Below are 21574 nucleotides of genomic sequence, written 5' to 3' on the forward strand. Positions count from 1 at the left end.
ATTTAATCTAATAAACATCATTTTTCAATTTAAATTTCCTTTCTATAAATTAATCAGCCCCACCAATTCTTCTCCGGCCCTCTTACTTATATATAAACACTACCAATTCAACATTCCAATTTCATTACTCACAAACCTACTCCATCAAAATACATTATAATTCTTAACTATATATATCATATCACGCCAATTCATTAATTTAAACTATCCCAACACCGCTAATATCACCAACCGCCTCACTTTATCTTCTCATTCTTCATATTCTATTTCCGCTCCTCATTCCAACCTCCCTAACTCAAACAAATTAATACTCCCTTTTATTTACAATATCAACGCACTTTATCTAAATCTCCTCCATACCCGCTTACTACACCACCTCTCATTTCCCACCACATATCATTATTCACGCCTCATCCTTTTTCAAACCGGCTATTTATTTCAGCTCCATAACAATAACATCAGCATAATTTCTACAATCCATAACGCTTAAATAACGCATACCAACTTATACCCCTTAACTTTAATATTCCATCCCGCTTCAACCTTATCCTTCTCCCCTTCTCCCCCCCTTCATACACCTCAATATTCTATAAACTATCGGCCACATATTAATTTATACGACACCCATTCTATCGGAATATCATCCTCGCTTCACTAAAACACGCCATCTTTATCCAAATCAATTCAAAACTCCATCTCGCCTCCCCTTCACGAGCAATTAAACGGATTAACATTTCCCTGCTTAATTCAATTCTCCACGACAACTCTCTTTCATTCATTTAATCGCCCAGCTTTATTAAAATACTTCCCTCGCCTCATCGCTTCATTCCCGCTTCTGCTTAAATACTTATCTTACGGCTATTTACCTCTCTCATAAATCTCAATTCTCAACTCTTATTCTACTACAAACTTTACCAGACTCAAAGCTACAATCCACTTCCAATTTCATTTAACGATCATAACGCCAATCAAGCCATCTACCATTACTAAATCGCTTCAAAATAACCTTTTCCTCTTTATTTATCTACTTATTCCATATTTCACACCAAGCTACTAACTCCTCACGATTAAACCAACTGCTATTCTCCATTCGCATCACAACAATATCTTCTTATTTTCCCTCCTCTTTTATTCTATTCAATTTCTCTTCAACAACTCCGCAATTTCATGCTTACACTCTCATCTTAAATCAATCCATTCATTTCCCATCTGCTATTTATTCGGCTTCTAAACCGCATAACTCTTAAATTACGGCCTATATAACTTAACGATAATACCCTTATTTCCCAGCTTCTTCTCCATATCGCCCTCTTAATAATCAAGCATCCACTCATATACACAATTTCATATCCACAACAACCGAATCATAATTTAATAACTCCACGACATTCTCGCACGATCGCCAACTTCTTATCATCACATGACCAGGGTTATGAGCATTGCTATTTATGCCAACTTCTCTCCCCGATATACCACCCCATATACGCCTATCCGAAGAGGAAGCTACCCATTTCATCTACTAATACTCTTCTCTACACTATGCTGCCCTTTTTCTGGCTCAAATAATTTTTTTTATATTTTCTATATATTTAACAATTTTCTGGGATTTTTCCAATAATATAATTATCTATTCTTATATATTCCCGACTAATCTTCATCCAGATAATCCAGCTCCAGATAATCCAGATCATCCACCACAGGATCATTCTTAGGGATCTTGGGCCCTTTCCGAGCAACGCTTTTAGGGGAATCTGACGGAGCAAAGAACCTTCCCAACGGCGATGCCTGCAAACTCTCCGTTATTCTTTGGCGGAGATGCTGGGGAGAAAGCAAGGACCGGCGCGGCGTCTCGGGAAACGAGGGAGGCGATCCTAAAGAGCGCGCGCTGGGAGGCTGCTTTGGCTGCTTTTGCACGCGCGTTGGGTGGGAAGACCCAGGAACGGCCAGGCTTTGCGTGCGCGATTGATAGATAAGGGGGTGCACCCGCCTGGCACTCAGATTCGGCGTTGGGGGACCCGATGGCATGGCTCGAGGACTTGAGGGGCCTGAAGGGCCTGAGGGGCCTGATGGGCTTTCGCTACGGAATAACCGGCCACTCGTTGCAGACAGATATAGATGGACGTCTTTGACTTTTAGGGTCCTGACTGGGGTGACAGGAGAAGCTAGGGCTGCACTTTCTTTTTCTCGTTTCTCCTCTGCCCGTTTTCTTTCCCTTTTCTCTCTCTTCTCTCTTTTCCTTATCTTTTCTTTCTCCTCTCTTTTTCTGATCTTTTCCTCTCTTTTCCTGATATCTTCCTCTCTTTTACTGATCCTTTCTTTCTCCTTCCTCTTCCTTTCCATTTTTCTCTCTTTGCTTTCCTTTTTTTCTCGACTATGGCGTTTTCTCGCTCCCAGAAGCACTTCTCGAGACACATGCGCATCATATAACGGCGCGCCTAGATATGCATCTTGCGGAGGTAAAGCAAACCCAGAAGATACAGGAGCGTGGTGGTAGGGAGGTGAGAAGGGAGGACGATAACCTGGGAGCTGGTGAACATAAGGGGACGAAGCGTGGTTTGGGGAGAGGCTCGAATCGTTCCACGAAACAGACACTGGAGGGGCGTCGGGAGCTGAAACAGGGACTGAACGAGAAGGAGCTGGGGGTTCAGAAGGTGAAACAGCAGAAGGTTCAAGCGGAGGAACAGGCGTAGGATCAGAGCCTACAGCCCTATTATAATCTATGCGAGGAATTTCCATAAGCATATCCGAAATAGAATCAACCTCGTCATCTGCATAAACAGGATTCCCGCCAATATCGTCACGCAGGGGTTCAACTTCCTCAACCTCGTCATCTGCATAAACAGGATTCCCGCCAATATCATCACGCAAGGGTTCAACTTCCTCAACCTCTTCATTGACAGGGCTAGCCGGGTCAATTGAAACATCAGATGCCACCACCTCATCCACATCACCCGGCTCACCCTCCGGCTCAACAACCTCACCCTCGAAACCGATAAACTTCCGACGCAACCCCAGCCGATGCCAGACCTGGCCCAAATGACGGGACCGGAGCACATCGGCGGCGTTGACTGATGGCGGATAATTCGCAATCGTCCCGTAATGCTCCGTGGACGTGGCCACCGAATGGCCCAGGGTCCGCGCAATGGTCTCGTAAACCAGACGGTACATGTCGAGATCTGCAGTCACGCTTTTGGTGTAATGGAACTCGATGCACCGCTTGAGGATCTGGCGCACCTCACAGAACTTATACTCGCGCTGGTTATTCATGCCGTACGTGAACCAATACAGGACTCCTCTCCGGATCTTGTCCGGCAGCATCGCATCAAACTGGTACAACTTCTCACTGCTCTCCACACGCGACAGCTCTACGTACATCCGCCTGAAGACGAGCACATACCACAAAAACAACAACGACAATTCAGGACCGATTTCCCGGATGATGGGGTCTTTCGAATTGGCCGACTTGTTATAGTTATAGCAAAACCCAAACGTGGGGCCAAGAAAGTACACACCCCGATACTCCTTGGACGTGCCCTCCACCGATAATCGGTCGATTTCAGTTGACCGTGCCGGCAAGCACAGGATATGGAGGAGCGTGATGAGGATGAGCGACAAGTTGGTGTGCGCTTTCCGGAACAGGTCGATGTTGTTGTTATGGATCGAGAGCAATCGGTGCTTATATCGCGAATACAGCGGTACTCTCACGCACTCCGTAAACGAAACCATCCCGTCGCTGAGCCGAGCGTTGTCAACGGAGTAGTCCAATTCTTCACCATTCGACAAATCCTGGATGGTTTCCTGTGCAAGGTCGTACAACCGGCCGAATATCTTGCTGATCATATTCGTGTGGCCCACAACCACGTTGTCGCTGTTGAAGATGTCTCCCGTGGAAAAGTTGAGGCGAAAGAGATTACCCTCGCTTCGAGCCAACGATAGCCCGAGATACGTATAATGGGTGCGCACCTGGGCCAATATGCGGTACAGACCGGTGTCCACAACAGACGGATCCTCAGCGTCTCGAAGCGATACGCGGCGGGTGCGCGCCCGTTTGATGATATCCAACAAAACACACGTCTTGGCCACATAGCATATTCCGCTCAACGACCGACAATACTGCTTGGTCGGATACTTAGCCCCTAGGTACCCAAGGTACACCACAAACGCATTTTCGTTTGACGTATTTTGTTCTTCTTCTTCTTCGGCATTATTGTTGACGCCATAGACCGGATAGTACAAACTGGCCAAAGACTCAGCAGCTGTTTGCTGCTGCGAGGACGACATTGTTGTGTTCATGGCCTCCAAATACACCTCTGGGGTTTCATTGTTGTCGTCGCCGTCCTCATCCAAGATACCCGCGGCTATGGCATCACTCTCAATATCGATATCTGGCTGCTGCTGCTGCTGCTGCTGCTCATCCCCCGCCACAGAAAGGTTTTCGTCGAACTCCTTTCTTATGCAGTGGTCCATGATCCAATGCACGAGCTGGTCGATGTCACGAAGGGACGACTCGGTAAACGTCTGGTCCAAGATCCGCGTGCGCTCCTCGGCCGTGATGAACTGCGAGTAGCCTGTCAAATTGTGATAATCACGGGAATTGACCTCCAACACAACTTCATCGTCTCTATACTTATCAAGCATCTCAGTGAGCGCCAAGGAGGCCGCAGGTTTGGGTCCATACATCAATACCATGTATACTAGCTCGGCCATGTACTTGCTGTACTGCACGCACGTCAGGTATGTCTGGACTGCGCGGAAATACGTAGATGGGCGGCGGTTAAAGTTATTGGAGGCGCGCCCGGTGTTATTGGCGGCGCCTTTGAAAAGTCGCACCACTTCGAGTCCCGCAAGATTGACATGGTTGATGTTGGCGCTGAAAAGTGTCATGGCACCCACCAAGAGCTGGGCTATCTTCGGAACAAAATTGGCCTCCTTCATACCTTTGACCTGGATGTCCACTATTTCTCGGTCCACCTCCTGGAGAATCTTTTTCACCAACGGATGGTGCTGCAGGTCGGGCACAGTGGTTGTCCGCAGGTGGTTCTGGACGGTTGTCGCAGTCCCTGATAATGACGACGACGACGACGACGACGACGACGACGCAGGACCATCCCTGGCGCGGGCCTCCACATAGCCGTCGTCGGTGGGACAATAAACCTCAAAGTTGGCAGGCCGGAGACCATACCTCTGCGGGAACTTTTGGAACGCCATGGGTCGGATCGAGTCCCGTTGGATGCATGAGTGGCGACTCAACTCGCCATACCTTCTTCTGATGATGCCGCAGCCGCAGCCAAAACCAAAGTGGATGGGCACGGCCTGGAGCGGCATGCATTGCGGACTGAGCTTGCCGCGGGCGTGTTCGAGTCCTGGCTCACCCATCTCGCAACTGAGCACAAGCTTCAGACTGAGCTCGTCCTTGGCCCGCAGCAACTGCAAGGCCCCGCGGAACAGTGTTATCTTGCACATGATGGCCTGTGCGTACCTCTCAAATAAAAGCGACCGGATGATATAGTTTTTCCGGGGGTCTCGGTGGAACACCACCACAAGTCCGATCTCCTTGTGGATGCCCAACCCTAGCTGGGGGTCAAAGTAGTAATCACTGACATCATAGTTGATGGGTGTTTCGGACACATCACGGAGCTTGGTGTCTTTAGTCAGCCCGAATTCGTAGCTAAATTGCGCTGCGTACGTCTCCTCGTATTCCTCATGCAGCATGTAATGTTCGTCTCGGGGTTCCTGGACCCCGTCATCACCGTACCGTTCGAAAAACATCTCCATCGAGGGGAAGTTAGCATCATCAAGAACAGACATGGTTTTGTGGTTTTTTTGTTTTTTTGGGGGGGGAAAATAAAAAGAAATAATAAAGTTGGGGAGGAAACATACTGGCTTTAAGAGGACTGGAAGTGCTGGATTGAATGGCTGGCTCGGGGCAGTCGTGCTGGTCCAGAATCCTGATCGGCTCAGACGCTGGCTCAGACGCTGGCTCAGACGCTGGCTCAGTTTATGGTGGTATCCGTTGGCCACCATAAAAAGAAAAAAGTTCACACCCAAAACGGTAACTTGCAGCGCGCCGCATCAACAGATGAATCCTTAGCTTGGACTAGCTTAGCCATATCCAGCTATTTCTACACCCTAGACACTTCCCAAAACGGCAATAAACCCCCATAAACCCTAGACACTCGACACGACACCCCAAAAAGCGTCCCTGTGTTGACTATGTAACAAACGATCGGCATTTAAAGAACAAAGATAATGCATATGTATACTAATCAAAAATTGTTAGCCTTGTTTTGAAAAAGTCATGTCATATCCTATGAGAGACAAGAAAATAAAAATATATAAAGGTGCAAGTAAGATGTAACTGTTTAAATTTCAATATTATTTACTTAATATAATTAGGAATGATAATGAAATTGTTGATTATTGTCACTTTATTTGCTACAATTACAAGTACTAGCCTTATATTCAAAAGAGATTTATCTTCAAATAACAGTAGCACCAACTCTTCGTTTAATGATTTATGCTCTATTTCTTATGTTCGGGACTCGTTGCCTCTGAATGGGACTTTACTTGGTATTGAAATGATTCCAACATCTGTGGAAGTTAATGTCGCTGAAAGTTCTAATTACAGCTATTGTAACATCTCTGTTTCTTATGCACATACAGGAAAAAACGATACGGTTGTTCTTAACTATGCGTTACCGGATCCTTCTAACTTCGAGAATAGATTTTACGTTGCTGGTGGAGGTGGTTATAGCCTCAATAGTTCTTCTACTAGTGGTCTTCCCTATGGTGCTGCAGGTGGTTGCACTGATGCTGGTTACGATGCCTTCTATACATCATATGACGAGGTGGTTCTTTTTGGCAATGGTTCTATCAATTGGGATGCAACTTACATGTTCTCTTATCAAGGATTGGGTGAAATGACCACCATCGGTAAATTCCTCACCAGTGTTCTCTACGGAATGTCTGATGATGAAAAGCTTTAAACTTACTTTGAAGGTTGTTCCGATGGTGGCCGTGAAGGTATGAGTCAAATACAAAGGTATGGAGAGTTGTATGATGGCGTTGTTGTCGGTGCCCCGGCCTTCAGATATGCTCAACAACAGGTCAATTATGTTTACCCTGCCATGGTTGAAAAAGGTTTGAACTACTTCCCACCTCCATGTGAATTGAGTAAAATTGTTAATGCTACAATAGCTGCCTGTGATTCCCTCGATGGTCGCATAGATGGAGTTATTTCCAGAACAGATCTCTGTATGCTTAAATTTAATTTGAGCTCTATAATTGGAGACCTTATTATTGTGGAGCTCAAAATAGTACTTCCCTTGGTTTTAGTTTTAGTAAAAGAGCGGAAGGTAGTACTACCTCTTATCAACCCGAACAAAACGGTACAGTTACTGCTGAGGGAGTCGCTGTTGCTCAGGCAATTTATAAAGGCCTTCAAAGTTCTGCTGGTCAAAGAGCTTATCTTTCTTGGCAAATTGGTTCTGAGCTTAGTGATGGTGAACTAAATATAGTGAAGATTCAGAATCTTGGGAGCTCAATATCTCATACACTGGAGGGGAATACGTTACAAAGTTTATTCAATTATTAAATATTGATAACCTTTCATCCCTCGATAACATTACCTATGATACTTTGGTTGATTGGATGTCCACCGGTTACTATAGATACTTGGATTCTTTACAAACCACAATACCTGACTTAACATCATTTTACTCTAATGGAGGAAAGTTGTTACACTATCACGGCGAATCTGATCCAAGTGTTCCTGCCGCTTCTTCAGTTCACTACTGCATAAGTGTTCGTTCTATTATGTACCGTGAAATGTCTTTCAACGAATCGCTCACTGCTCTTGACAACTGGTATCAATTTTATTTAGTACCTGGTGCTGCTCATTGTAATACAAATAGCTTGCAACCAGGCCCATATCCAGAATCTAATATGGAAACCATTATAGATTGGGTTGAAAAAGATAGGAAACCATCCGGCCTTAATTCAACTGTCTCTTCAGGTAACTATGAAGGAGAATCTCAGCTTCTTTGCAAATGGCCACTTCGTCCATTTTGGAAAAGTAATTCCAGTTATGACTGTGTTTATGACCAGATGTCTTACGATTCTTGGACATACACTTTTGATGCTTTCAAAGTTCCAATTTACTGATTCGGCTTCTTAATGTTTTCCCTTTTCATTTTCGTTAAATTAATAGACTTTGACTATTTCTAACTATACCCTGCAACCCCGTGATAACTTTTTAAATGTGTTAGTAGGTAAGCAGCTATACCAGGTTATTACCTTTTTTTTTTGTGCGATAATGACCTACATACAATCTTTTTTTTTGTTCGGCTTGTTTTTCCATTTTTAGTGGGGGAGTCTCCACAAAATAATATAGTTTCTAATAAAAATTTTGGAAACTCCGAGGAAACGTTAAAAAAACCTGGTTCAAATGTTTTCGATAAAAAGTGGAGTCAGTAGACAAAGTCTCGTAAATAGACTTTTTACTGTTATTGTGCCCAACTGTACGTTGAAATGGAAATTGATTCTTATGCAGGATCTTAATTCTGTAGTTCCACGCAGTGGGTTGTCAAACCCCAAGCGCATTTTATCGTTTCTGGTGGGGGATGCATGATGAAAGCGATAATTCAGAGATTTTCTCCTCATCTTCAAGTTAAACAGAAGGCATTACCGCAACAAAGAAGAAGTAAATCTCACATCAACATCGTAGTCTTGTATGAATGATTTAATTTACACATTATCAATAGTCATTTAAGAGTTAAATACTTTTTGGAGATATTTACTCAAACAGATGGGGTGCTACAGAAGACAAATATAAAAAGTACTATTCCCATGCTAAGCCCAAGTTAATCCTCGTTTTATCAACTTTTGGTTATTATGACAGGCACAAATTGTGATAAAAAATATAAGAGCGAAATACTGATTTCACATATAGATCCTGCAATGGATGAGAACCACGAGCTTACGTTGGAAGATGTCACTCCAAAACTAACAAAATGGTGGTTTCAATATCCTCACCTATTGAAGTTAAACATTTACTTAGGTTGTGCTGTGTTTGGTATGATTACCGTAGGTTATGATGGAAGTATGATGAGTAACTTACAAACTTTACCAAGTTGGGAAGGTTATTTTAACCACCCTTCAGGTGGTATATTAGGTACCTTAAGTAATGGTACTACTATTGGTAGTTTATGTGTTACGCCTTTTATTGTTCTTGTTGGTGATCGTATAGGAAGAAGGCACATGCTTATGATTGGAATTATTTTGACAATTATTGGGGCAGCAATACAAGCTGGCGCTGTAAATTTTGGAATGTTTCTTGCGTCTCGTATTATAATAGGTCTTGGTTCTGGTGCAACTGGAATTGCGTCTGCCCCTATATTAGCGGAATGTGCTTTCCCATCCCAAAGACCAGCGATGACAAGTATGCTTCAAGCAAGTTTTCCAACAGGGGCATTTTTAGCAGCTCTATTTACTTGGGGTCCATACATGTCAGACATGAAATATAATAACTGGTCGTGGAGGCTACCTTCATTATTGCAAGCAGTATTCCCGATAATTCAATTGATTTTGACCTTTCTTTGTCCAGAGTCACCAAGATGGCTTATAGCACATGGTAAAGAAGACCAAGCATACGAAGTCTTGACTAAGTATCATGCTGGCGGTGATAGAGATAGTAGATTGGTGAAGTTCGAAATGGCAGAAATAAAAGCGGCAATTGCTAAAGAACTGATTGGTAAGAAGTTTTCGTGGGGTGTATGGTTCTCATCTAAAGCATTCTTACATAGGTTATTTCTTACCTTTGCAATGGCAACAATATTACAAATGTGTGGTTCCTCACTTCTTTCTTACTACTTTTCGATTGTTCTTGAAGCCATTGGGTATACTGAGCCTGTCCAAAAATTGAAAATTAACATTGGTTTGACTGTTTACGGTGGGGTTTGGGGAATTGTTTTTGCCACATATGCTGGAAGGATGAAACGTAGACTTTTGATAATAAGCGGCCTTTTGTTAATGTGTGCAACGTTTATTGTTTGGATCGTATTGGCTTCTATAAATGAGAGAACAAATTTCGAGAATAAATCGTTAGGGAGAGGTATTGTCGCCATAATCTATTTATTTTATGGATTTTACCATGCGATATCTCCAATTGGTTTTACATACATGACGGAAGTTGTACCTTATACCATGAGAAGTAAGGCCTCATTGATATACAGTTTGACGAGTCAGGGATGGGTTTTATATAACAATTATGTCAACAACATTGCAATGGATGCTATTTCATGGAAGTATTATATTGTTTTTTGTGTGTGGGTATTTATTCAAGCTTGCGTAGTTTATTTCTTCTTTCCAGAAACACAAGGATTGGGATTAGAAGAAGTGGCACAGATTTTTGGTGAAGATATTACTGATATAAAGATGGCAGGTGATAATGCTGTTTTAAATAATGAAGTGAACACCGTGTATAAAGATTCTCCACGAATGTCACTCACTGAAAAGAAGAATAGCTCTGTTTAGTTTTGGTTCTTTTAGATTTAGTTAAATATGTCGATGTATGTAAGAAAAATAATAATAATAATTCCTTCTATTTGAAATCACTCAATTTTTCATTAGTTGTCAAAAGATGTACTGTAATGGGAGCCGCATAGATGGGGAACTTGGTTTCATCCTTCACCTGCGTTTCCTCAAGATAGATCCGCCTATGCACAAGCTACCACATGATCAACCTCGACAAATAAGGCCTCGTCTCCCGGATGATAGGGTATTTGTCATTGGCCAACTTATTGTACAAGTAGCAAGAACCGTGCGTGCTACCGAGAAAATTGACCCTCGAAACCAAAAGCTTGTTCCCATCTCCGTTAATTGATTGATCTCTGGACCGCGCCGGCAAGCACAGAATATGGAGAAGTGTGATGAGAATGAGCGACAACTCGGTGTACTTCTTCCTGTCTAAGGAGATGTCACCGTTATATTTCAGATAGAGAATTCCATGCTTATATCTACTGTACTCGGTCACAGTCAGTAAAAGACGCCATCCCATTATTGAGCTGCGCATGATCCACCGAGTAATCCAACTCTTCTTCATTCCGGTTGTCGAATATCATGGTTCGTGCAAGATTATAGAACCTGTCAAAAAGTGCGGCGAGTCATCTCCGTCCAGCTCGTGCCCGCTGGCGTTGAAAATAACACCAGTCGTGAAATTTAGGGGGGAAAGGTTGCCCTCACCGCGGGCCAACGACATTCCAATGTGCGAGTAATGAGTGCGTACTTGCATCATGATCCTGTGCAGGTCGGTATTCAACAACGCCCTGTCTGGGTCCAGCTCGGGCGACCTAATAGACATGTTGTGCCGCCTCGCCTTTCCTATAACATTCAATATAATGCAGGCGTTTGACACATAAACTGCTTGGGCGCGTAAACCAATCGCATTGATGAAGTACGTACTCCATGAATGGTATCCTGTCTTTTGGTACTAGCTCATCCAAGTTTGTTAAATAATCTTCATCAGTCTTAGAATAAATTTATAAATAACATCCATTCCTCTCGTAATTTCAGGTTACTTTTTGAGTACTACTATTAAATAAAATTAACTAATTCTAAAGTAGGATACAAAGAGCCATTGGAAATGTCTTAGTTAATTAAAGCTTGTTTATAAAGGGGATTATTGGCATTTAATACAATAAACAAGGAAATCGTTACTATGAAGATTTGCAAAAGTTATATTCATTATTATTAAAAATTATTTAGGCTATTAATAAAAGTTCAGAAACTATAATATTGTTTTTGCAATGAATATATGTATATATTCAAAGTTAATACATGAATACTGGGCTTTCTTTATTCGTTAAATCTGCAAATTCTGATTTGCAAATCGCATTAGATTAGCTCATCTAACAGAAGAGCTTTCTCATCTCTGTTCTTGTTCCGAAATCAACAATTATAGTATATATCAACAAGAATAAGTAATGTTTCTGCATCACACACTATGCTAACACCTTTCTCCAAGAATATGTTGGTTCCTGATATTCAACAATGTCTGAAAATTAACTAAGTTTCCAACACAACAACAAATGAAGAAGATTGCTGCTGAAGTTATCATCTTGGTATACGTTTTATTTGATTGAAAGTAAGTTAAAGCCGGATTTTAGTAACTAGACACACACATTAAATAACACTACTCACATACTACTCATATAGTCTTTAACCCTTACCTGGAGCAAATGAAAACAAACATGATTGAAAAAATGAAACTAACACCGCAAAAAAAGATATTGCCATACAATGGGGGATAAACCTATTTGATATTGCAAACAAAATACAACCTATAAGCTCAAATGCACCAGTGAGAATGCTCCTTAATAATGAATCCTCAAGCGTCTAACCAAAAGTTTCTGAGAGAGAAATCGTTCCAAAATTAGTCAAAGATACATTTGGAATATTGGATGCTACACCAAATCGAAAATAAAGCCAGGTATTGATATCCAATATGTGGATTTGTCGCATCATTATTAAGCTTTAAAGCTGTATTTCGGACGACAAATTAGGTATTCTAGACAAGAGTTGATACTGAAGTACCACTTCAGTCAAATGAATTAATCTTGTTTTCTGGTTTTATATTTCAAACTCATAAATGACCGTAGAGATACTGAAAAATAATACATTACAAGGTATAATATGGAAGTTTAACATATTATCCTCCTTATGAATAAGATCGTGCCATGTTTCTTTTGTCGCATTATCTGGATATGTATATATTCATTTAGCTACAATCCAAGTATAATAAATATGTCGAATGGGATGTGAAAGCCAAAAATAGTCTCGGAATACTTAACTAAAATGGAATTAAATTTTCCACAATCCTTTCTTTCCTCACTGAAAGTACATAATATGCATGCAAGTACAATCCGAAAGACTTCTCCAAAGACTATATGTTGTGAACACGAAAGAAAAGTATATTGGTTTATTGCAATTTAACTGGGTTGCAAGTTTATATAGAATAATCGATACAAACAATATAAAGCTATAAAAATGCAAAATTCTCATAATTATTTTCAGCTTCTTTAGAAATATCCTTAAGATAGTTGTTGGCACCATAAACGTAAAGAAGGCATTCTTTGGGTTTGTTTCCCTCTCTATTGACACCCATATACCATGAATCTGCAATTGGTAATAATGTGCTGTTGGCTCCCTCCTTAATGTATTTTTTCCAACCTAATTGAGCTTCCAATGTAGGCATAATTCTTTTGTACTTATTCTTTTCTGTATAATTGATCGCATCTCTAATCCACTCACTTTGAGTTAAAGCACAAGTCGGACCATTACAGAACGCACTAGGCCCTTGAGGTCCATACATGAAAAATAAGTTAGGATACCCATAAATTGTCATACCTAAATGGGTATAGGTCCCATGTTTCCAAGTTTCTTGGAGAGATACACCATTGTCACCCTTTAAATCGATTTGATAAAACCCACCAGTAATTGAGTCGAAACCTGTAGCATATATAATAATGTCAAATTCATATTCCTTTCCTAAGGTTCTCAATCCAGTCTCGGTAACTTCGGTAATAGGTGTATCCCTAATGTTGACAATGTTGACATTATCCTGATTAAATATTTCATAGTAACGTTGTTCAAGACTTGGTCTTTTAGTGAAAATAGGGTTAACTTGTTTAGCGGGAGCCAATATTTCCCTCTTTCTTGAGTCCTTAACTCTCTCGAAAACTTTTTCCCTCCAGTACTTGTAGGCTATTTCATTAGTTTTAAGGTCAACAAACACGTCTTTGAAATTCCCAAGCCAGAAACGGAAACCTCCCTTTTCCCAGCAATCGTCAAATTTTTCTTTAATTTCTTCAGGTGTACATTCCAGAGAAGCGCGAAAATCAGCCTCGAACTCAAAACCTGAGTAAGAAGTTTCTCTCAACTTACGGAAAATATTTGGATATTCAACTCTTCTCTTCATTTGAGTCTCCTTATCTTTAGGGTCGTCTGTTCTTTGTCTCATAGGAAGTGCAGTGTTGGGAGTACGTTGAAATACCACTAACTCCTTAACATCACCCCCAATCTCTTTGACCACTTGGACACCAGAAGCACCAGTTCCAACAACAGCAACTCTCTTGTTCTTTACATCTACTCCTTCCCAAGGCCAGTCCGCGGTATGGAATGACGTATCCTTAAACTTATGAGTGTCCACGCCTGAAGGATACATCTTTTTAGCAGCAAATCCAATGCAAAGAATCAAGTATTTACATCTGTAATTACCTTCTCCTTTTCCAGTAACTTGAACATCCCACATGTTATTTGCTTGGTCCCAGTTTGCTTTGCTGACATTTGATTCGAACGTATAATCCTTGCTCACGGGAATTTGTGAATCAGCATATTCGAAGTAATTTTGCAACTCTTTATATCCAGGAAAACGTTCTGAAAAAATCCAGCCTTTGCAGGTTTCTTCCAACCATAATTGGTAGCAAGGAACTTCGGTGTCGACTCTTGCTCCTGGGTAGCGATTGTGATGTCATACCCCTCCTAAATAGGTTCCCCTTTCGAAGCCATGAACTGAATAACCAGCTTCTCTCAATTTAAAAAGTTCGGTAATACCGCCGAAACCACCGCCAACAACTAATGCATCGTAATATTTAGTACTCATAATCAATTACTTGTCTTGTTTGTTTAAAAAATCTTGAAAAATATCGGAAGTATTTTTCTGATACTTATATGTGTTTCGTTCGTGGAGAAACTACTTCTTCAGCTCGACTTTTTGTTTATTGTTCCTTCGGATGTATCATTTCCCCAGAAAAATATTTAGGATATATTGAATTTCCGAAAGTTTTCAATAGATTACATTTCCGAGATATCTGACAGATCCTGTTGCAAGCATTTGACACAAAGCTTATTTTTCTCCGCAGTTATTTTTTGATGGTAAAAGTGACCCTCATCTATACGTCATCAAAGAACGTATAGGTTTAAATTCTTATAAAAACTAATACAAACAGTTGGAGCGGAAAGTTACTTACCGATTACAATCTTAGAGAGGGGAAGAAGGTTTCTGCTTTAGTAAAGAGCAAATGCCTTGCGAGATGAAACTGTTCGAAACGGATATTTCAGAGAACAAGATATTATATTTCACTTCCACTTAAAATTCCACCAAAGGATATAATCATAGTTACTATTGTATTTCTGCAAGAAAGTTTTGTATTATAATTTACTATACGTCTTTGAATAGAAAAAAATTTCCTAGTTTGATGTATATATTTTATATAAAAACTTTAAAAGCTACGTTTGAATTTTTATTGTTGATATATATTAGCTTAGGATTTTAAAGCATCATATACCGCAGTTTCTGCTTTTATAAACCCACCTGCTGATTCATCAAGAAAAGGAAAAATTTGAGTAGCCCAAAAGATTCCTACTTTATTCTTGATGTCTATCAAGTAATATAGATTTGCTACACCAGACCAGTGAATAGTACCTTTTGGTCTTCCTGTAGGTAAATCTTGCTCGTTTACTGCAAAACCAAGTGACCAAGTATCTGGTTTTATACTTGGATCTAAAAGAGCCGATTTAGTGACTTCTTGTTGAAAGGATTCAAGATCGGTGACATGCAAATCTTTAGCTAGATTATTTTGAATAGCAATCTCATGAGTTTCCGGCTTGATAATCTGCAAACCATCTGCTGTTTTTCCACCATTCAACCAAATTCTAATGAACTTTAAATAATCATCTACAGTTCCAAAAATACCATGGCCTCCCATATCTAACTTAGGATCTCTATCTGGACCAAATGGAGCAATCAATAATCCTTCTGCTGTACGCATATGTGTTGAAACTATCTCATTATCCTTTATATGAAAAGTACATGAGTCCATCTTGGCAGGCTTAAAAATATTCTCCATAATATAGTCCCCTAACTTTTGACCAGCGACAGCTTCCAACACAAATCCTGCCCAATCCAAATTCATACCATAATGCCATTTTGTACCCGGTTCAAATATCAAAAACGTGTGATCCATTGTTGTTTCATCAACGTTAAGAATGTTTGGTTGTCCATTTTGCTCAAGCATCTTCTTGTAATCTTCGTTGAAGAAAGGATAAGAGAATCCTGCAGAATGGGTTAATAACATACGCATAGTTATATCTACAGTTGGAGGCTCGAAAATTGGTGTTTTCGTGTCTTTCCAACCTTTGATTATACCAATATCTCCAATTTTCGATAAATATGTCTTCACCGGGACATCTAAGCCAATCAATCCTTTTTCAACCAATTGGAGAATTGCTGTGGTTGTGATGGCCTTTGAACACGAGTAGTAGCAAAAAACTTCATCTGTTGTCATTTCCTTCCCGTTTTCAAGACTCACAACGCCCTTTGAATTCAAATATTTTGTTTCCTTTTCGTTTGTGACTCCCAAAACAACTCCTGGAGCAAAACTTTGTGCATTTGTATTGTCCACTGCATTGATGAGAATATTATCCAAATTGTTGGAAAGCTCAGAAAGACATGATGGATCATTTAACGAAACCATTATCTTAATTGCCAAGTTCTATACTGAGCTTTCAAAGAATAAAAAGAATGAATTTATATAGCTGGAGCGTCTTTTCATGCTTATCCGTAGCGACATTTCCCCGCAATCGACATTTCCGATGATCCCAACTGAAAAATACTACTACGTGCAAGCGGAATTACATAGTTTGGAGAATATTTCTAAATACATGATCAATCCCCTCAATACTTAAAAATTATGAGTAAGTGTGCAAGGTATAGAGTAAAGTTAATATGATTTTTATAAGGTGTAACTATCCATAGCGACCTTGTTCCCCTCCATCGGCATTTCCGAGCTCAACTATGAGTACTCAAAGCCTGTATCTTGGAATAGGAATGCATATTATCTCACCATCGTGGCCATCGCTACATGCTAGATTTCATTGTTTGGTCCTGGCGTGATAGGGCATTTCTCAAGATACTGCTGGAACTTGGCCTTTGATTCCTTCTTCCATGTGAAAAACTCGTGTCTCGTGAAGCTTCCATCCCTCAACTTTCGAAATACCTTCAATCTATGCCCTCTAATTCCACCATCAATAAGCTTGGGTCTTCATCATTATATCGCTGATCATGGACAGCAGAAACTCTTCTTGGAGCATGACCGACCGTTTTTCTTCTCAAAAGTATCAGCTCAATCACTTTTCTTTCACTACTATTTGCGACATTACTCCCGCGACATTTCATCCGACCACCTTAACTATGAGAAAAACGCGCAATCTCCAAGTACAGGCGATATTTGTACCAAACTGTGTGTTAAATGCAGAATTTTGCGAGCAACTATCCTTATCAAATAGATTAGATATTTGAAAAAAATTCCCTACTTCTTTATACATAGCTATGGGTATTCCAATCTTAGGACGTTTATCCATTAGAGAATGGGTTATAATTTTCATTTCCGTGGCTTTTGCTTCGATTGGGCTTTTAAAATCTTTATTAACAACTATTGTTCCGTTACCAATAACATTCTTTATTGGTCAAGTTAATAATAAGATAGTTCATTTGGTTAGTTCTTTTTTTTCCTTAATATCAGTAATTAAATTGCTCGAGGTGATTGAAGTAATTAAATATCATATGAATTATAATATCAAATTTCAATCTAATCCCGAAGAGTATTCCTTAATGAATGACCTAGTAAAGTGTCAGATATGTATTGTAAGTAAAAAAAGTTTTATACGTAGTACTATATAGTTCAGGATTTTACGAAAGCGTTTTGACGCTGTGCCGCAAATCTTTTAGCTCTTTTCAGAGAATTTCACACTCACTATGAACCCGGGAAAACAGGCGGTCGACGGTAGATGATGTGGCGATTTTATTTAGCGGCGGCCCTGAGGTGGTCCTGACTAGGTTTTCCAAGTATCGGTTGTCGGTGGGTCAAAATTGCAAAACAAGTGTCCCTGCTTCTGCAGGAACTTTTGGAATGACATGCACCAGATGTATTACTTGTGGATGCACTGATGACGACTCATCTCCCCTAGCAAGTCTCTGATAATTCCGCAATCTCACCCCAAGCCAAAGTGTAGTGGATAGGCGAGGTGGAGCGGTATGCATTGTGGGCTAATCAAGCCCCGCGTGTTTTCAAAACTAGCATCACCTATCTCGAAAAGCATTAGCTTCAAGTAGAGATAGTCTTTGACCCTCAGAAAACTGTATGGTGTCCCGCACCAACCTCAACCGTCCCAAAACTACCTGAGCGTACGCTTCAAACAGCTCCGACGGGATGTTGTAGATTTTCAGGACATCGGGATGTATCAACAAACCCCTCTCAAATGTAAGTTTGACAATCTAAATTTAGTGTATTTAAAATAGTAAAGCTCATAACCTCTTGAAGTCGCGCTTGTAATGTCCATCAAGCTGATGAGATAAAATCTGTACGACACGTTTTTCCTTTATGTGAATTACATTATGCATTGGTTATGAATATCGCTAAAACACTAGCAGCTGAAAACCGTACATGAGGTTCATTTCGTATTCGGCCTATTGGCTATTACCAATACTATTCAGCGCCAACAATACACACAAAAGTTTGAATTAACCACGACAATTACGGAAAGCTTCTCTTCTGAGTCGAGTAATTTATGTTCTTTATTTTCATTAGATATATTGAACTAGAGGGATGTGTTATTACTACAAATCATATAAAAGGTTTCGCGAACTTCTTTTTCCTTTATACGAAGTCAGATAAATTAAAAGAATCTTATGTAAGACCATGTGTTTTCTGTTATTAAAAGCTTCATTTGTTTTGGTTTTGAAGTTTATTGAGTGATGTTCTTAAAAAAATTAGTTCATTTCGTGCATTATATGTATGGCATTATTGCATTAAATACGCTGCGAGAAAGACATTTTTTCACATGAATAACCGAAATTTCCGGAAGAAAAGATTAAATCTTTTTTACGTCAAAATTTAGGATATAAAAGTTTAATGATTTACCTATATAATTTTCACGATGAAAAAAAACATATTATTTTCTAGAGATATGCTTAATACCGCATTATTAACAGATCTAGAAAGAGATGAACATAACGAAGAGAATCAAAATATCGTTGCAGCTATGAGAGCAATTCAGAAATGTATTAAGGCTATCATGATCTGGTTGACGCTAGTGAGTTTTATGTTGGTAGTACACGTAATTTTTAGTGGTGTTTATGCTGGAGATGTCTACATAGGAAATAGTAATGTTAGTTGCGAACTTCTGCTGGGTCAAACCTATGAATCAACCGGCGTAGTAGCTCACCCACACTATGACTCACTACATATCAGCCCTTTTATGATGCCAGCCGATGCATCTAATGGGACCCAACTCGGTATATATTATGAAGACAATGCAGTCAATTTGGATAAAAGATATGTTTGGTGGTTTCTAGCGGCAGCAAAGTTAATAGATACAGGGTTAGGTCTATATGAATTAGCTACCTCATGCCAGGACTGGTCATCTGGGGGTGCTAGTGCTAAAATTGGTTGTGTACATGGAGCATTGAGTACGGCATTTACTGTAGCTGGCGGTGGCTGGTACGTTTGGAATAAATATATCGAAATAGGTAACCAGTTACTATCGCTACGTAAAAGAGACAGTGCGATAAATTATCAATCACATTTAGAGTATTTGGGGTACTATGTCAATCTTACCAACTTACCAGCCGCACTTGTTTACAATTCTGATGGAGAATTACATTACAGCGATGCTGGAGAAACTCCAGTATTATTAACATATACCGCAACAGGCACTTTGGTACATTTTACAGCTAGTAGGTTTAATGAGACCACATTTATTAGTAGGTGGGGAAAAATAGATGGCTTATCGTCAAAGAGAGATGAGCAGTTTAATGAGCAGGATTTCACCCAAGGTGGTATAGAATTCTCCCATATAATGAACGAAGGTGACAATGCTCGGCTCTCCACGTCAAATGATTACGGACAAATGGACCACGAAGTATCATGTTTATTTGGGGATAAGCCTGGTAACACATACCAATATCAAATATATGATAACAACCACAGATCTACTATTACTGGAGGGATTGTTAAAGCTTTCCAGTATGATGCTTATGATACCAGTGCTTTGACAGGCGAGTTTGTGTCAAGCACGCCAGAAAACCAAGCATGTGAAATATCTTAGTCGCTGAGATAGACTAATCTTTTTCCGACATCTGTCAAATAGGGGTTTCGCAGCGCGGCAGCTGTCAAACTTTTATACTGTAAACTTTCATTGCATAAACATTTGAACCATAAATATTTAGAACATGACATGGCCGAATAGTCGTATGAATATCATTTTTTAGTCTGAATAAGGCGTGCTCAATTTAAGCCCGATAACCATCACTAAATAGGAACCGGCTAAACTGGTGATTGCATACATATGCACATGATAACCAGTTTATCGGAATTTCGGGTAAGAGGTATTTATGCATAATACAGCTTGATTATATGCAAATGTCAGAAAAGTAAGTTGTAGCGTGACAGGAATCCGGGTTTGTTATTTCCGAAACCTCCTATCACTATCAGCGACTAGAATATATCGTGTGCGACCTAACAAGAACTAACCTGATAATTGCAATACTTATACCACTAAACTGAAAGTTTCCATATTTCAATAATAGATTTAGTGTATAATATTTTGACAAAACTTCAATGTAAAAAAACTATTTAATAATTTTTGTTCAATTTCGAAAATATTGTTTTTTTTCGTGTTCAGGTAGTATTCGGCTTTTTATATACTAAATGTCAGCCTCAGACCATGAGTTCCAGTATAAGAAGTGCGAATCGTATTGAAGTCTAATTATCAACACTGCAGTTTTCTATTGTCGCGCATATTTTTGTGTAAGTCAACAGTGTAGCATATATAACCCGCATTGAACTTTTATTCATTAAGAGTTGGTTCAGTTCCAAGTACTTGGAATTCAGAACCGGCTGGTTATGTTCCAGATATTTGGAATGAGAAACATGTGAAAGCGTGGAAAAAAATAACTGATAGAGTTCATGAGAACGGTTCGTTTATTTCAAGTCAATTTTGGTTTTTAGGTAGGCTCGGCGATCCACAACTATTAAAGGACCATGGATTGGATTATGTTGCACTATCTGCAATTTACCCAGATCAAGATTTTAAAAACAAAGCTGAAGCTGCTGAAAATCCGCTTAGAGCCTTAACAGAAGAGGAAATTCATGAACTTATTTATGAAACATACACCAATGCCGCTAAGAATGCGATCGCTGCTGGATTTGATTATATCGAACTTCATGCAGCTCACGGATACTTGCTCGATCAGTTCTTGAACCCAGCTACAAACCAAAGAACTGATAAGTATGGTGGTAGCATCGAAAATAGAGCGAGGTTAGTTTTAGAATTGGTTGATCATTTAACAACTATTGTTGGTGCAAGCAAATTGGCTATCAGAATTTCACCATGGGCCAAATTTCAAGGTATGGATGCTGAAAAAGATTCAACTCATCCTACCACAACATTAAGTTACGTCTTGCATGAATTACAAAAAAGAGCAGATAATGGCAAGGGGCTTGCATATGTGTCAGTT

General features: G+C 40.0%; 7 protein-coding genes across 7 annotated transcripts; 3 read left to right on the forward strand and 4 right to left on the reverse strand. All coding sequences in view use genetic code 12, as the record gives it.

The window, feature by feature from the left end:
* Nucleotides 1–1647: 1647 nt before the first annotated feature.
* Nucleotides 1648–6024, reverse strand: DEHA2G00110g (DEHA2G00110p; the record flags this gene model as incomplete). Its single annotated transcript, XM_461533.1, has 1 exon — nucleotides 1648–6024. The coding sequence occupies one exon, from the start codon at nucleotides 6022–6024 to the stop codon at nucleotides 1648–1650; it is 4377 nt and encodes a 1458-aa protein (XP_461533.2).
* A 2934-nt stretch (nucleotides 6025–8958) lies between these two features.
* Nucleotides 8959–10533, forward strand: DEHA2G00132g (DEHA2G00132p; the record flags this gene model as incomplete). Its single annotated transcript, XM_461534.1, has 1 exon — nucleotides 8959–10533. One exon carries the CDS (start codon nucleotides 8959–8961, stop codon nucleotides 10531–10533), a length of 1575 nt encoding a protein of 524 aa, XP_461534.2.
* Nucleotides 10534–10726: 193 nt separating this feature from the next.
* On the reverse strand, nucleotides 10727–11101 carry DEHA2G00154g (DEHA2G00154p; the record flags this gene model as incomplete). The annotated part of the gene is made up of 1 exon (XM_461535.1): nucleotides 10727–11101. One exon carries the CDS (start codon nucleotides 11099–11101, stop codon nucleotides 10727–10729), a length of 375 nt encoding a protein of 124 aa, XP_461535.2.
* A 15-nt stretch (nucleotides 11102–11116) lies between these two features.
* Nucleotides 11117–11359, reverse strand: DEHA2G00176g (DEHA2G00176p; the record flags this gene model as incomplete). Its single annotated transcript, XM_461536.1, has 1 exon — nucleotides 11117–11359. The coding sequence occupies one exon, from the start codon at nucleotides 11357–11359 to the stop codon at nucleotides 11117–11119; it is 243 nt and encodes an 80-aa protein (XP_461536.2).
* Nucleotides 11360–15320: 3961 nt separating this feature from the next.
* On the reverse strand, nucleotides 15321–16532 carry DEHA2G00198g (DEHA2G00198p; the record flags this gene model as incomplete). Its single annotated transcript, XM_461537.1, has 1 exon — nucleotides 15321–16532. One exon carries the CDS (start codon nucleotides 16530–16532, stop codon nucleotides 15321–15323), a length of 1212 nt encoding a protein of 403 aa, XP_461537.1.
* An 854-nt stretch (nucleotides 16533–17386) lies between these two features.
* DEHA2G00220g (DEHA2G00220p) lies at nucleotides 17387–17737 on the forward strand (the record flags this gene model as incomplete). The annotated part of the gene is made up of 1 exon (XM_461539.1): nucleotides 17387–17737. The coding sequence occupies one exon, from the start codon at nucleotides 17387–17389 to the stop codon at nucleotides 17735–17737; it is 351 nt and encodes a 116-aa protein (XP_461539.1).
* A 1256-nt stretch (nucleotides 17738–18993) lies between these two features.
* DEHA2G00242g (DEHA2G00242p) lies at nucleotides 18994–20163 on the forward strand (the record flags this gene model as incomplete). Its single annotated transcript, XM_461540.1, has 1 exon — nucleotides 18994–20163. The coding sequence occupies one exon, from the start codon at nucleotides 18994–18996 to the stop codon at nucleotides 20161–20163; it is 1170 nt and encodes a 389-aa protein (XP_461540.2).
* Between the last annotated feature and the right edge of the window lie 1411 nt (nucleotides 20164–21574).

This window comes from Debaryomyces hansenii (assembly GCF_000006445.2).
Source record: "Debaryomyces hansenii CBS767 chromosome G complete sequence".
Classification (NCBI taxonomy): Eukaryota; Fungi; Ascomycota; class Pichiomycetes; order Serinales; family Debaryomycetaceae; genus Debaryomyces; species Debaryomyces hansenii.